This window comes from Sminthopsis crassicaudata, chromosome 6, assembly GCF_048593235.1.
Source record: "Sminthopsis crassicaudata isolate SCR6 chromosome 6, ASM4859323v1, whole genome shotgun sequence".
Classification (NCBI taxonomy): Eukaryota; Metazoa; Chordata; class Mammalia; order Dasyuromorphia; family Dasyuridae; genus Sminthopsis; species Sminthopsis crassicaudata.
In genome coordinates, this window is record NC_133622.1 from 164043286 (window position 1) to 164060905 (window position 17620).

At 34.4% G+C, this 17620-nt stretch overlaps 1 protein-coding gene across 1 annotated transcript in view; it reads right to left on the bottom strand.

The window, feature by feature from the left end:
* Positions 1 to 2419: 2419 nt before the first annotated feature.
* Positions 2420 to 17620, bottom strand: part of AFP (alpha fetoprotein) — a 31664-nt gene continuing 16463 nt past the window's right edge. The window contains exons 9-15 of the mRNA XM_074276229.1: positions 14878 to 15010; positions 13464 to 13561; positions 12532 to 12670; positions 10175 to 10398; positions 8358 to 8487; positions 3197 to 3245; positions 2420 to 2582 (exon numbers count right to left, since the gene is read on the bottom strand). Of these exons, the coding sequence (XP_074132330.1) occupies positions 3207 to 3245; positions 8358 to 8487; positions 10175 to 10398; positions 12532 to 12670; positions 13464 to 13561; positions 14878 to 15010 (763 nt within the window). The 3' untranslated portion in view covers positions 2420 to 2582; positions 3197 to 3206. The remainder of the gene's footprint in view (positions 2583 to 3196; positions 3246 to 8357; positions 8488 to 10174; positions 10399 to 12531; positions 12671 to 13463; positions 13562 to 14877; positions 15011 to 17620) is intronic.

Below are 17620 nucleotides of genomic sequence, written 5' to 3' on the forward strand. Positions count from 1 at the left end.
ATGAATAGAGTCGGTCTGAAGATAGGAAGACCTGAATCTAAATCTTGTCTCCTACAATTACTAGTTGTGTGACTCTGGACAAGCCACTTGGTTTCTGTTTACCTCCATTTCTTCATCTGGAAAATGGGGATAATAATGGCACTTACCACTCTGGGATGTTGTAAAGATCAAATCAAATATTTGTAGTATAATTCTGACATTTACACTACCATTACCCCATTACCACCACCACTACTATTACTACCACTACTATACTACAACTACTACTACTACTGTATGTACCATTAGGATATACATGTACTATGTCCTGTAGGTAATTTAAATATTAATCACTAAAGTACCATGTCAAGGGATGCTCTATATTTTGCTATATCTATTGCATGTATTATTAGTGTGTATTCATTGTGTATAGTACCATGTAATGATTACCTCTGTTGTTGGGATAATCACTCCTTTCCTTTTAAGTGCTAAAGATTCTTTGGATAATAGTGTTGTGTATTTGTACTTTTCAAGTGTACCTTGACTGATTTGCCAAAAATAAGACTTCAAATTTTGTAACTGCAGGGGAAAGTGTAGTGATTTTCCCTAATCCTTGTTATTTTTGTGGTGTTATTATAAAAATTCAAGAGGCAACCTCCTCAGTGTCACTCATTTTTCTTACATGGCACTGGCAATCCCAGGGGCACACTTTTTCAAAAAGTTTCTGTCTCGGGATTAGCCTTGGAAGAACCTTATTTTTACTATAAGGAATGTGGGCTTTTTCTCATATCTTCTAAGAGCTCACCAGACTCTCACCATGGAATTTCAGGGAAAATCTAAATAAAATTTTGGTACAATTCATGACTAAGATCTCACCTAAATGAGCATGAAATAAAATTTTGCCTTTATATTTAAAAACTATTGAGATAGTAACTTCCTGGCTCATTCTCCAAACATCTCTAATACAGGTGTCCACCCACACCACTCTGCCCCCCACCCCAACATGCACATAGATATATCCCCTTCAATCATGGGGAGTGAGGGATAACAAGGAACCACTGGTTTCCCAAAACCTTTGTCAGAAGGCTGGGTCTACTCTAACGGACACATTTTCCATAGATAGTTCCTATACATTTTAAAAACTAAATTGTAGTTTGGGTATACTGGCTTTTTTAAAGTTTGTAATAACTTTGTTGATGGTAACTAATTTGAGATATTATAGCAATAACAACAATAATATCAACAATAGTCTCCTAAAGTATAGCAAGCTATTGTATCTCAATGTGATAGATCAAATCTTAAACTCTATTATTATAACATATATTCAGAATCATCAAAATGTTTGAGACAGTCATGGAACAGGAAAGCAAATGGGAAATATTAAACAGCATAGTTAAAAATGGAAATTTCATTTGGTTCACTCAATTGCATTGGTATGGTTTGTCTTTAAGGTTAAATTTGAGACAATCATATTACACCAGAACAAGGACCCAAGGGACATCTGTTTAAAGTTTTTGAACCAATGCGGGGAAAGGGGCCCATTTCAATAAATATAGTATGACTAGCAGTCCTTTTTGAAAGTTGTGTGATGACTGCTCAAATTGCAGGAAGGGAGAAAATGGTGCAGGAGACCTGCCCCTTCTCCCCACCTCCTTGCCATTCATGGCATTAGACTTGGGATCTTAGCTTTGGAGCTGAAAAGTTCATTATAAGCCATCTAGACCAACCCTATCATTTTACATATAGGGAAACTGAGGCTGAAGTGACTTGTTCAGAATCAGATAATTAGTAAATATCAGAAACAAGATTTGAAGCCAGCTCTTCTTGACCCAACATTTTAACCAGTTCTACATCATGTTATCTCTTCAACTGCTAACACTGTCAATTCTCCATCCAGGGGAACTTTTGAATAATTTTATTAATGTTCCATTTCAGTCTTCCCCATTCTGACAAGTAGTATTACCAGGACCTCCTGCCTGCTTCCTGCTGTCCTTTTTGCCTGTGCTGCTGCAATTAGGAGAAGCGCTGAAATTTCTACAATGCTATCTAAATTAATCCTTACTTAACCACAAGGAATCTTCCCCATTCCTCAGGATAGGTCATTTAGCTGTTCGATGTCCTCCATAACTCTTCAGGATTCTAAGTTACAAAAAAAGGTACCAACATGGTTTGGGAAAGAGTTTCCACATTTAAGAGCCCCCAATTTCAAAGAAATCACAGCCTCAGTCCCTTCTATATCTGATCGTTTATAGAATCAGTTATCTTAGTTGTAAATATATTCTTAAATTCTAATACTATCCTGATGAATAACACAATGCCATCCTGTCATTTTTATTCTAAGAGAACTTATTAAAACAGGGGTTAAAAAAATTGTCTCTAAGCATATATAAAGGGTGGTTTTTGTCTTTTTCTTTTAAATAAAGCATGCTAAGAGAAGAGAGAGTTTGAGAAATGATTTATTTCCATACAGAAATTTCAGAGAGAAAAAAAAATGCTGTATTTTAAACTGACAATATGGAAATTCCACTAAAATAATCATGACCATGAAAGATAGAGAGGGGAAAAATAGCAAATTAGTGATTTCTTTTTATCTTCTCTTCCTCCTGCAACAAAGAGAAAGATTTAGCAAAATAATAATCACCAAACAGATATACAAGTGTAGAAACTTATTCTTTTCTGTCTAAGAATACTGTGAAAATTTTTAAAAATTTTTTCTGAACTATTAAGAAAAACCCAACAGATTTTTTTAAATCAAAAACACCAAGAACACCAGAAATACTCAAAAGAATAAGTTCTCATTGCATTTGTTAGATTCTAGGCTAGATTTTCTTTTAAATAATAAGATTCAATGGAGAAGGATCAATGCCCTTAGAGATACAAGGAATTAGATAATTCATTATATTTAACACCCTGGGAATAATTTGGTTTCTATGTCTATCTACAGAAAATGGATTTAGAAGTAGGAGGGATCTACTCCAACTCCCTTATTTTAGAAATGAAGGAACTAAGGATCAGAAAGGTGAGGTAACTTTTCCAGGATCCTTCAACTAGTATTGGAAATAGTATTTGAACTTGGATCTTTCCAATTTCAAGTCCAATTCTCTATCCACTAAATGACAATGCGTCTCCCAATGATGGTTAATTAACATTTGGACTCTTATCTATAGGAATTTTCTTTTCTATTGTCTGGTTCCCTTACTACCAAAGCTGAAATTACCTGATGTAGCTTAAAAAGCCTCTTGGGTTTTTGAGATCAATTTTGGACCCTGGAAAGAAAGAAAATAAATGTTGTCAAAAGCAATAAAAAAGAACAAGTGATTTTGTTGGAAATATAAGACTGAAAGTATTACCTTTAAAGTATACAGAGAGAAATTTTGGTATATTTTAGTACATATATACAATGTAATGTGAGTAGGGATTATCTCACTTTATATTTATATCCCTAGCACCTAATACAATACATAGTCCATAGTAGGTGTTTAATAAATGTTTGACTAATTGATGCAGGGTTTAGAGTAACAAAAGAAATGGGTTTAAATCTCTATTCTTGACCCTTAATAATTGTATAACTTTATATAACTCATAGAATCCCTGAGACCTATTTGTGTTCTATAAAATAAAGGTGTTAGACTATACAATGTCTAGTTTATTTCCAGTTCTACTGCTATGATTTATATTTCATAAAACCTCCTAAGCTGTACCTTTTAAAGTCTGATTAATAAAATGTTTTATATTTTTATATATATATGTGAATATATATATATATAAACATACACACACATATATGTACACACAATGTATATATGAATATATACATATATATATACAAATTATGATCTGTTTTATGTATATATGTATAAATGCTATACACCTAATATTATATCAATTATGGGCTATATTTTAAAAGAAATGCACTTTATTATTTTGGGGTATTTTCATAGAATCATCAAAATGTAATTGAAATGTCTGAGGCAAGACAGAAATTAGGGTTTTCAATGTTTTAATAGTGGAAAATTTGGACTAGCAAAGCCATACTAGCCATAGCCTGCCAGCTAGATTGAACTCTTGTCTCAAAGCATCCAACAACCAGAAAGTAATTCCAGATACTTTTATAGGGCTCCAGCTATCAGGGAAACAAAGGCAAGGGGAGGCAGAGCACTGAGTGAGTGGAATTTCCAGGAAGGACCATAACTTTTTAATTCTGAGAGATTGGGGGTAAAGAAGATGGTCGAGCAGGAGAAAGGAAGTCTGAAACCAGAAAGATAGAAAGTGCCATATAGGTATTTGAGATAAGCCATCTGGAGTTTTATGACACTTTGAAATGTGAGAGGGGCCAGAGCTTCAGCCCTAATTCTCTCAGTCCTAATGGCCAGAAAGGAGGGGTGGCCATCAGGAAAACTGAGGCAGAACAATTCAGGGAAACTGAGGCATTGCAATTTAATGATCTGGAGTGGAAACAGACTTATAGTTTGATTGATCAGTCCATCTATTTTACAGATGAGGAAATAGAAGGAAAGTGATACCTACGAAATGCTTTAAATTCAACAGTATATTCTGATTTCAAATTCAATATTTAGATTAGAAATTTCAAGTATGCTTGAAAAAAGTATACTTTTTTTTAAATCAGAAAGTATTCAATAGAAAAGCTAGAAAAGTTTTGTTGCCTAAAGCAAAAATAAATATTTACTATATCCCTCCCCATAATGATCCTATTTACAGTATTCATTTGTTTAATAAATCCTTCTCCAAAGTCTTACAAAGATCAAGTTCAGCACATCCATCCAATTATAATTAGATGAATATTCAAAATTCAAATTTAAAATTCAAATGAATGAACTTTTCTTTATGTATATATATACATATATATATATCTTTAAAGTGCTGCCTTTTTGAGAAGAATTTTCTGCTGAAAGAACCTTAAAAAGTACTTTTGCATAAAGAAAAAGTGTTATATCAACTGCTAAATGATGTCAACTGTTAATACTTTCATAGAGAACAGCTAGAAAAAGAACTTTGAATTAGTTTTTAAAAAACTTAAAATTTATTTATAAAAACCACCATTTTCAGATGAGATTTGACAATGTGAAATAAAAAAAAATGAACAGAAGTACAAATATGTAAGTTTAAATCACCTTGTATGATGTATAAGAAATATTTTTGTCATTTTTTTGTTAATAAATCCACAAACATTCATTAAACACAGATTATGTGTCTACCACTATGATAACAGCTGGTGATACTAAGAAAGGAAAAATGAGTTCTCTAGTGTCAAGGAGTTTATATTTGAAGCAGAGAATTTGTAAATAAATATGTAGGTACAAAATACAATAATCAAAAGTAAAGCAGGGGTAATTAGAAAAGGGCTTCTGGTAGAAAAGTCAATTAAAGCTGAGTCTTCAGAAAGTCAGGTAATAGGGGTAAGAAGGGAAAGAATTCCAGGTATTAGGACCATGAAGCCTGGAGATGGGCTGTGGTGTGCAAAACAACAGCTTCAGGGCCAATGTAGGTGTATCATAAAGTATAAGTAAATATATAAGGTAAGAAGTGCTCCAGATATTAAAGGCTTTACATGTGAAAGGATTTTATATTTGATCATGGAGGTCAAAGAGATAAATTGGAATTTATTTTGTTGGGAGGCAAGGGCAACATGGTTGGATTTATCCTTTCAGAAAATTACTTTAGCAGCTTAATGGAAGATGGATTGAAATGGGGAGAGACTTGAGGCAAACAGAACCACAAGAAAGCTTCTAAAATAGTTCAGAAGTCCATTAATGTGGTGGTAATATCAGAGGAGAGAAGGGGATGTTTAATAAGATATTATGAAGATAAAAATAATAAGATGACAACAGATTGGATGAGTGGTAAACATGAGAATGAGGAGATCAAGAGGATACCTATGTATAAGTTCTATTGACTAGGAGGATGGTGATTCCCTTGATAGTAATAGGAAACGTGAGAAAAGGGAAGGAAAAAATAATGCATTTAGTTTGGAACATGATAAGTTTAAGATATCTATGTACATCCTATTGAAAATTTCCTTATAACAGTTGGTGATACATGATTAGGAGTCAGAAGAGAGAACAGAGATGTATCTTCAAGTGAAAAAAAAATTATCTACATAGAGATAATCATTGGAATAATCATGGAAGTTGATGAAAGAGAAAAGAGGATCCAGTATGGACCCTTTTCTTTCCCCATGGTGTGACAACCTTGCCCAGTTTCTAGAGTTTACAGGATTCTCATTTCTTAGGGGCAATATTATCAGCCAATGACATTTTCCTTCTTTCTTTTGTCCCAATATCTTTAAATCTGTTGATTCTCACATGATTAAGTGAGAGAGCATGTCTGTGCTTTCTGAATAGGAATGAACAATGAGTGTCTTACCTCATGGTAAGTGGATTACCTCATTTTTATTAGCTGGGAAGAATGCATGCTGTGTATTCAAATTGGGAAATTATCACTAGCAATGGCTGACAAATATGTAATGGTGGGGATTGTTGTCTGATGCTAGTCCTAGAACAAATTCTCCAGCATGAATGGAACAACTCAGGAGAGGAGATAAGAAGTGGCCATTGTTATCTCTTCTGTGATCCCTCTCTCTGTGTCTCTATTTCTGTCTTTGTGTCTCCCTCTCTGTCTCTCTCTGTCACTGTCTCTCTCTGTCTCTGTCTCTCTGTCTCTGTCTCTCTCTCTTTGTCTCTGTCTCTCTATGCCTCTGTCTGTCTCTGTGTCTCTCTCTGTCTCTTGTCTCTTTCTCTATCTCTCTCTCTTATTCTCTCTTATACACACATACATATTTCCAAAATGTCCCCATGCACCACCTCCCTTTTCATGCCGATTCTGAATAGGTCCATGTCTTCCTCACCCCTAAAAAACCCTCATTCGATCCTACCGTTGTTGCTAACTATCACTTAATATTTCTTTTCTATAGACTCCTAAGAAAGCCATCTAACCTAGATATCCCCTTTACAAGTTAAAAATGAGTTAATGAATCCCAGGAGACTCTAACTTAAGGCACTGGGGCTTTAGAGGTAAGCTAAAATAGTGAAATAGTGTAGAAACTGAAGGAATGGGAAAAGCAGTTTTGTTGCTCTCATTAGAAGCTACATTAGCAAGAAACTACAGCCGCTAATTCCTGATTGGCTGGATAAAGAGTGATGCTCAATGGAAGAAAGCCTAAGTTCCAACCATTACCCTTTAGTACCACCTAGAGCTTAAGAGAGGGAAAGCATGTAAGAAATTCCTGTTGCTCTTTTCTGCCCCCATATGGTATAACAGGGAAAAGCAGAAATGAAAAGAGTTAACATACCTAATTTTGCTTAATGGATGATGCAAAATATGGTGAGTGAAGTTGAAGTTTCTTGCCCTGCCCAAAGACCAGAATTGTTATGTTGGGAATTCTGTTGGTAATAATTGGTCAAGGCTAGATCTTGCTAAATGAATCACTGGCTAGTCTGGTGTGAATTATCCAATCTGGAGAACTCTCATTTTCTAACTTAAAGGGGACACCTTTCCAAAGTAAGAGGCAGCATCTTTTTAAGGATAATTGTAAGTTGAAAGCATTTGAAAATACTATTTCAATCTGAGAAGAGAAGAGGATTTTCCTAGTTGGAGAATGTTCCTGAATGAAGCATCAAAGCCTGTAGCCCAGAATTATGAGTTACCCTGAGAATTTTCTTCCCTCGTGTGCATCCCATAAGATTCCTGTAAATGTGAGCCAATTTTTCTTCTTAAAAACTGATAGTATTAGTGGGACAATGAGATTCAAAATGACTATTTGTGATGCTTTTGGTTTGTTTGTTTGTTTGTTTGTTTGTTTTTTGCCTTATTGGAAAGTAAATGTTGCGTGTAAGATCCAAAAGAATCACCTCTGTTAAGTGGCTGGTTTTGTTTAAGGGACTCAAAAGCAAAAGAGACAAATAAGGGAAAATGCATTGTCCCTCAATTAGTTACCCCTAGAATGGTGAGAGTCTGAACATAGCTGATTCTTTATTCCTGCCATGTGAGGGCAGTTTGAAATAATGGAGACAGCTCAGAGATTGAAAAGGTGAATAGATGCTCCATGTGATGTGTATGATAAACCACCGTGAAAGTATATATACCAAAGCACATTATATACACATACGATATACCAAAATAATACTAACAAGAACATCTATAATTGATCATTTAAAATTGCTCTTATTTTTCCTTTTTCCCCCTCCTTTTTAAAATTTCCAAGGGGAGAATTTTGTGGAAACAAAATCATCAATCTTTGTTTTAATTGAAAATAAAATACAAGGCATAAAAAGTGATCTGTTGTCATTTTGCAATCCTCTATTCTGCAATCATAAAACATTCAACCGATCATGATAAGGATAAAAAAGAATCACATATACCTCTTCTTCAAAACAGGCTTCCTGTTTTCCTTTGCAGCACTTCTCCAATAGGCCTGTGAAGTCTGAAATGACTGCTTTCAGTTGTTCCTCTGTTATATGTGGTTTTTGCTTGACAAGATTAATCAAAAACCTATGACCAAAACAAATCCATCAATATGTGGGAATTATTTCATTTTCTGAAATTTCCCTAGAGAGTAGTAGGTTATATTTATGCACCATCAACTTTCTTCTGCCACTGTTTAACATTGGATCTTAAATCAGTAACTTTGAGTTTACCTGGATTGAGATTCTCTGGGTACAGACAACACTTAATAAGCCATTGACTTAGTCAAGTGTTCACTATAATTGACTGATTACTTAAAAGTTCCTACATACTCTGGTCTGAACATCATCCTCTCTGCTTCAGATGATGAACACTTTGGGGGACAGATGCCCTGATCTTTTTCTCAACTGAAATGCTTTTCTTCTTTTCTAAGATTTCCTCATACCTGAAGGACTCCAATTCAAGTCCAATTTCCTCTGTTAAATCTTCCCAAATCAATACAATTTCTTTACTTTAAAATGCTATAGAGAACTCAAAATCATAGCTATAAAATCTCAAAGTTACAAGAAACTTCACAAATCATTTGGTTCTAGTTCATTCTCAAAAAGAATTCATTTTCTCTACAACTACTAAAACTAATGGTCTATATCCTGTGCTTTAAGACTTCCAAGGAGGAGCGAATGCACATATCATTCATGAGCACAGGAAAAAGCACTGGATTTCGAGTCAACAAGTCTGGCTCTGGATTCTAATTTGTTGTTGTTGTTATTGCAGTTATTCAGTCACATTTAACTTTTGTGACTCCAGTTGTGCTTTTCTTGGCAAAAATTCTGGAGTTGTTTGCCATTTCCTTTTCCAGCTCATTTTACAGATGAGGAAACCGAGGCAAAAACCGTTAAGTGACTTGCCGAGGGATAGACAACTAGTGTCCCAGTCCAGATTTGAACATAGGATGAGGAGTCTTCCTGACTCCAGGACTGCCATTTTATCTACTGTGGTAGATGGCTAGGTGGCCAAGCCTGCAAGCCACTGCTGGCCCATTCTAGTTTTATGACTCTGAGTGAGTGACTTTACCAATTGGAGTCATTATTCTTACTCCAAAATTCAGCCAGTCAGGTATCAGCTCTATACCATCTACCTCACAAGGAAGGTATGAGGGACACAGTTTGTAAACCTTACAGTGCCATCCATATTATTACTATCATGACTGAACCTGATTCTGTGGACAGAGGTTCTGTCTTCCCATTTGGATCTCTGAGGACAAAAACCATGATTGATGCACCTTACTATTCCCCTGTACTTTGCACAGGGCTTTTTCATGGGCTCAATGAGTCATGTTGATGATGATAGTAGGGTCCCCCCCAGGATTAAGCTTTCTTACTTATATTACTATGTTCTTGCACTAGTCAGGACATTCCTTTAACCTTGTAGAAGGAGGTAGTATATGGCCCTCTACCCCCCTGCACTGACTGTGAATCCAGAGCAAGAAACCAAGTCACTTTCTCTATACCATATAGCCAGATGGATGGATATAGAGGAGGAAGCAATACCAGGAACCATAGTTGACTGCCTTTCCCACCCAAAAATGGTGTCTTCACAGGGATGCTGTGAAGATGACTGGACAAATATAAACAAGCACTCTTTAGAGCACTTTAGAAGACAAATGCTCCATTAACAAAGACCACAGTTTTAAGTGGCAATAAAAGAAATCCATGAAGACTGATCTTCATTACTGAGGGTTTTTTCCCCATAAAAGCCCTTAGTAATTGCTTACTCTTGCTTCTTCTTCTGCAGCTCTTCCCCCTGAGCCTGGCAAAGATCTTGTTGGAACTTGAATTGTTCATAAGAGAATGGGGGAGGAACATATTTTTCATCTTTCACAAAGTTGCTGAAACAGGGTCTTCTGTGGGCATAGGAAAAATCACAGCAATGAGCCACACCATCATTTATAGGTTGGGCTTCATGCCTTGCACATAACTGTCCAATAATAAGATCAGCCTGGAAGGGAAAATGAGATAAAAAGAAAAGATAAGAAAAATAATAAGAGATTATACATTAAGTCACAAAAGTGATATCATTTTCCAGATAATAGTAACCAGAATTTAAACTTTCTACTTAATTCCCAAAAATTAAACCTATATGTATAACATATTTATATATGTATTTATGTCTTACTTCTATTGGTAAACTATAAGTCCCATGTGACCAGAACCTGTTTGATCTAAATTTTAATCATTCCCAATTCTTAGAGTAATACTCTATATACAGACATTGTTTAATAAATGTTTGTTGAAATTAAATAAAATTTACTTAGATTTTTTGATATGTCTTTATGTCTTTCCATTTCATGATACTCATTATTACTCCATATGTTTTGGAATTACCTTAATTTTCCTTCATTTTAGTAGTAGAGATTATATGATTATGGATTTTGCCTTTTAGATAATCCTGCTTTATAAAATGAACTTCCAAAGAATGGAGAGGAAGAATGGTATACTCAAACATCTTTGCACTTGGAATCAGCAGCAAGTTCCACTTCAAACCTCCCGAAATGTGGGCCATAAAGCAAGTTATTTAACCTTCTAACAACGGGATTCTTTTTCTCTTTGTTTATATCATAGATCTCCTTTGATAGTTTAGTGAACTCTGTGAAGCCTTTTTCAGAAGTATATTTTTGAAATTGAAGGAAACACTAAATTTCAGCTAGAGATTACTAAAAGTAGGGGTCTGATTTTTTTCCCTTCAATCATTCTCATTCCCCTGAAACCTTTCTCTATGGATAAAAGATTAAGAACCCTTATCTTAAAGTCTCCTTTTTCTGAATTGAGAATAATAGTTAGAGGACTTAACTAATACCATTGTTATGTTACTCAAATAATATCTTATATTCAATCATTATATATTTTCCTCATTAGCATTAGAGATTTTCATATGTAAAATGTTCTAATGAAGCAAATCAAGGTTAGGTCTTCCTTTTCATGGAGATCTAAATAGACTTTCCCCATCACTTTGGGAAGCCAGGGAACTATGCATGTTTCAGAATTGAAAAGACCTGCATGCATGCTCCTACCCCTTTTCACAGAATATTAACGCTTTGCTTTAAATATAGAATGAACCAAAGTGTGCCTTCAGCCATGGAAGTCTGCATGGAGAGACCTCAATAACTCTTCAGCATGAGGCAGATGAAAGGAGGAAAAAATAAATAGGAAACCCACTTTACTTTGAGGAGTAATTGAAACAATCAATTGTGTCTTTCTATGTAAATGCATATTTATAAAATTAGTGCTAATATATAAGGAGATTATGCATCTCTAAATTGAGACATCTAAGTGGAATAGTGATAGTGTTGGACTTGGAGTCAAGAAGATCTGAGTTCAGATTCTGATTTCAGATATTTATCAAATGTGTAACCTTAGGAAAGTAACTTGGGTTCCCTCAGATTCAGTGTTCTCATCTGCAAAATTAGGATTTTTTTAAAAGCATCTGGGGATTGTTATGAGGATAACATCAGATAAAGTGTTCTACAAACCTTAAGGGACTACATATTCTTATTAGTTATTATTATAGGACATCACAGGGCTCTCGAGAATGAGTGTCTTGCTGAATCTCAGAATTAATGTCAAGAGAGCCAATACAATTGTAAAAAAAGAGAAAAAATATGATATTAGGAACTAAAGTCCAAAAAGAGAAAAAAAGAAAATGAGTATAACTGAAAACACAAGGACCACTTTTCTTCTGTCAAGATAAAGCAGGATTTCTTTCAAATGTTCAAATAAATATTTGGTGAATATAAACAAATAAATCATGAAACTAATATTTTGTTGGCTACACTATTATGCCTTAATGGAGAACCTATGTATACATATTGGGGGATGGGTCAGCAAATTAATGCTTCTATCAGGCATTCTAGAAGGACTAAAAGCAGGACTTCTTTCAGAAGATTCAGGTCAGGGACTGAGAAAGCTGGCCTCTAGTTTTGACCTTGTACAAAGTTTTTCTGGCTTTACCACTTCAGTCAACCATAAAATCCCCTAAATGAAAATTATAATTATTTATAATTTATTTATCTATCTATTGCAGGAATAAGAAAATCTGAGCAGAGATGACAGAACAATCAAATTGGACACTCACCGCACTCTCTCCACAGGCTAGTTGTCTGTCCTCACTAAGCTGGCAACATACAGATGCAGTGGCTGCCATTTTCTTGGTGTAGCCAATCAGCTCTTCAGTGGTCAGTTGTGGGGCTTTCTTAGTATAAGTCACGAGAAATCTGGGGAGGAGGGGGAGAAGCATTCCCGGTGATTACCTGATTATTCATGGGTGTTTCTTTGACTTACTCTTCCTCTAAGTTCCTCCATGCCAGCTGAAATGATGGTAATATTTGAACTATGGGTACCATTATAATCAATTAAAAAACATTTATTAAACATCTACTATATGCCATACTGAGCTAAGTGCTGTTGAGATAACCAAGTGAAGTTAGAAGGAGAAGAGAAGAGGACACAGAACAGAACCCTGAGAGACACTTATGGTTAGAAACCATGATTTGAATGCAGATCCAGCAAAGACAAAGAAGGAGTAGTCAAATACATAGGACAGGAATCAAGAGAGAGAGAGTGGTACTTCAAATACCTAGAGAGAAGAGAATATTAAGGAAAAGAAAGTGAACAACATCAAAGGCTGCAGAGAAGTCAAAGAGAATGAGGTTAATAATGATGATGGTAACAATAAGAATAGTTAGCATTTATCTAATGCTTTACAGGTAACAAATCCTTTTGTCTTCACAGCATCCTTGAAAGGAGTGAATCAAACAGTACTTAGAAGGAGGAGTATAGAGATATTATTTGTGAAGAACTGGCACATCATAGGTTCTTAATCAGTGTTTGTCCACCTTCCCTGGGGAGTAGATGGTAAAAGATATGTAGAAGAAATGGGGAACATTTTCATCCTAAACTATGATTTTCAGATTTGGCGATCTTATAGTTGGATTTTGATTAATAAGATAAGCTTTCTTTCATCATGTTATTGTTAAATCCTGAGAAATAACTCCCAGAAATACATACGCATTTTGCAGATGATATTCTCCTAATTTCTGAAAGAGCCCACAGCTCCGTTTGGCCAGTGCTCGGCTTTCCTGAATATGTTTGTTTATTTCTTCTTCCTGAAACAGTAAAAAAGTATCACATAGATTTTTTTCTCCTTAAATATTTCACCTTTTGTACCTCTTCAAAACAACTCTATTTTGTATTACCATGAAAATCACCTTAAGAATAGGGGATAGAGATTAGGTCTGAATCTATGATTTCATTGGCGTAGGGTTAAGGAAACTCTCTTAACAATGTACATTAGCACCTTCTCAATTTATAGTAAAAATAGCTTGCATTTATTAAGTGCCTAATTCATGCTGAGCACTACATAAATTTATAAATAGTACCTCATTTAAGCTCCACAACCCTGGATAGTTGTGCTATTATTATCCCCATTTTATAGTTGAGGAAATTGATGGGTTAAACAACTTGCCAAACTTCACACAGTTAGTAAGTGTCTGAGGATGTATTAGAATTCAGATTTCCTTTTCTCCATATGCAACATTCTAACCATCTTTCTACCTAGCTCCCTCCTATAGTTGTCTGGATATGTAGGGAGCTGTCCAAAGGAATGAGAAGTTGGGACCTGTCTAGAGTATCCGAGTCTTTTTTACTTCTATTTACAGACTGTCTTAAAGTTTGCAAAAAATATACAAATTGATCTTTAGAAGCCTCACAACTGTGAGATTAGTTTTAACAGTTATTTTTAATCCTCCTTTTATAGGTAAGAAAACCAAGGTAAAGGGACTTGCCCAGAGTTACATAATAAAGGGTCAAAGGAGAAATACAAACAAAGGTCTCTCTAGACTTCAGATCCATGTCTCTTTTCATTACATTATTTCCACTATACTACATGTTTATGTCCAATGTTGGAGATGGAAAAACAAGGTAAAACATATAGGGATTATGTTGAAACTTTCAGAATAGAAAAAGTATTTCTTTATAAAACCCAATATTTATTTTACAAGTCAGTAAACAAGAATTTATTAAGCACTTAGTCTGTAGCAGGCATTGTACTAATTGTCATATTCATTTTGCACAACAATTCTACTTTCTTAAGGTATTTTAATACCTCAGCCTATTGATTATTAATACCTCTATCTAATACCTCTACCCAAAATACTTTGGACGGTGTTTCAGAGCTAAGGACCAGAAGTTCAAAATTAGAAAATAAATACGAGGAAAATGGCACATGTGTTTAAACATCCTCAGTCACTGGAATTAAATAATAAATAAGTATTTAATAATTGCCTCCTATTTTCCAGGCACTTTTCTAATTGTTGAGTATACAAAAAAGAGGCAAAAGACAGTGCCTATCATTAAGGAGGTTGTAACATATTGGAAGCATCAGGAACATTTTTGTACTGCATCGAAATGGCAAACACCATACCTCTTTGTTCCGACACTCCAAAGGATTCTCAGTTTTGGGGCACTTTTCCAAAGCTAACTGGTATCCTTTGGCAATCCTCAAAATCACTGGGACAGGAAGCTCCTGGTGTCGTCTTGAGTATTCATACACAAACCTAAATGCCCAAAATGAATCATTAACTTGTAGCTAAATTATAAGTGTTTCCTTGATCATTTGTGTCTTTTATGCATTTTAATGAGCAGCATGTGAGAGGATCTCATTTAAAACTTAAGAACTCACCAGGATACAAATGAAGTACAATGATGTCAGCTTGAGAGAGCCATTTAGACATGACCTAACATCCACTATACTTTCAGAAATAAGAGACATTCACTCCAGTCATGCAAGAGCCAATCAACTTGGACATATATACTTTATGGACGAAAACATAATGTGTAGATAGCTCTTCACATAGAATAATCTGTACATATTGTCTCTTGCCCTTGACATAAGAGTAAGGGATTACTGGCGGACCGTCTGTGTGCTACATTAGTTCTCACAGGTGTACATGAATTTAATTCTTTCCTCAGGGCCAAACTCAAACTTACCATTTCTCTTACTGTCATCACCACCACCATCATCATCATCATCATTGCTAAGTTACATAGTGCTTCTACATTTGCAAAGCACTTAAAATAACTCATTTGAGTACTATTATTATAACCACTTTTCAAATGAGGAAATTGAGGGTTTTTTTTAAAGGAAAGTGACTTTCCCACAGTCGCACAATAAATAGACTAAATTTGAATTTAGGTCTTCTCCATGTCTAGTACTCTATCCACCACACATCTAACCATCTCCCAAATACTATTCTGAGGGGATTCCTCGCTCTAACATTTACTGAGTAGCCATTTTCTTAGAAATTATGATTTATTGCTTTGTCAGTTATCTTTTCAAGTATGTTCATCTTCTCTTCCCATCTAAATTATAAGTACCTTAAAGACATGGAGCCTTAATGCCTAGGTTGGAACCATCATACATCCTTAATAATTAGTATTTCTGGATTGATTATTTCATGCATTTTATATAAATATTAAACAAAATAAATTTCATTTTTCTGTTCAAAGTTATTTGTCTGCTATGATTTATAGCTTGGTCACAGGCTTTAGGGTATGGAAATTTTGATTAAACTTGATTTCCTGGTATAAAATGTGTAAATTGTGAATGCAAATATATGTGGGAAACCCAAATGGCCTTCCCACATACATATTCATTGCCACTACTGCCAGATGAGCTAAGTAGAGCCTTCAAATTAAATAACCAACTTTGAAAATTAAAATTTGTCCCTTGTGTTGTGTTTGCTTTTAATATATCTCATTGTTATCAGTAAATTGTTTCTGATATGTATGATTTTTTATGACTCCATCTGATATTTTCTTGGCAAAAATACTGGACTGGTTTACTATTTACCTTTCTAGATCATTTTTACAGATGTGGAATTGAAGCAAATAGAATTAAGTGATTTGTACTGATCATACAAGTGTCTGAGGTCAGATTTGAGGTCAAATTTGAACTCATATGAGTCTTCTCGACTCTAAGTCTGGCATTCTATCCACTATACCACCCATGTGTTCCCTTAAACATGTCTAGTATATTTCTATATGTACATATAGTCTTACTCCACAGAATACAAACTTCTGAAAGTAAAGAACATTTCATTTTTATCTTTGTATTCCTCAATGGCTAGTATTGTATCTGGTACATAGCAGACATTTAATAAATACCTGTTGATTGTTAGATTTGCTAATTGTTCTTCTACATCTAAGGAATTAATTGTTCATTTTTATATGGCACTGGTGACTGTAAATGGTCAGAAACCTGGTGTTATAGAAACATTAGTGATCAGAAACCAGAAACCTGGGTTCAAATCTCCACTTAACCACTTACTATGTGATCTCAGATAAACATCTGTTATCTCTGCACTCTATCCCACTTATAAAATCTGGGATGGTAGTATTTAAGTTTAAATTACTCATAACAATGAGATGCTTTGTAAAACAAGAGAGAAATATGTCCTTTTAATTTTACTGTATTATTTCTAGACTTTGTCACTATTAAGCTCAACAAATGTTATTAGATTATATTAAAAAATGCAAACATGTATGAAGGTCTATTTATATTGTAATAATGGGTAAAGATTAAATGTAAATACATTGCATTCTGCCTTTTGGATTTGTATTTCTCAGAGACTAACACAGTATCTAGTAAGCACTTAATAAATATTTAATGATTCGTAACTTGATTGATATGAAAATATGCAAAGTACTCGCTTCTTTCAATCAATAAACATTTATTAAACACCTACAATGTGCCAGGAACTGTGTTAAGTGCTAAGGATGCAAAAAAAAAAAAAAAAAAAAAAAAAAAAGACAAAAGAAAATACTGTCTTCTAGAAACTTATAGTCTAACAGAGGAAGCAACAAATATATATATATATATATATATATATATATATATATATATATATATATATATATATATATATATATATATCTTTTGTCTCAAAATTCTTGTCCAAATCAACTTGGGAAAAGTAGTTTTCTAACAGCACCCCCTGGTGTTTAACCCAAAAATTACAGCCACCAAATGTTTATACAACATTTGAATATTAAAGTTAGAAGAACCTAATTCCTCCTTAGAGACCTGTATCTCTCAGAGTCAAATTTAGTCTATAGAAGAGTCTAGCCTTGGGGTTTTTCAACAGAAAAGGGATGCTCAGCCCCCA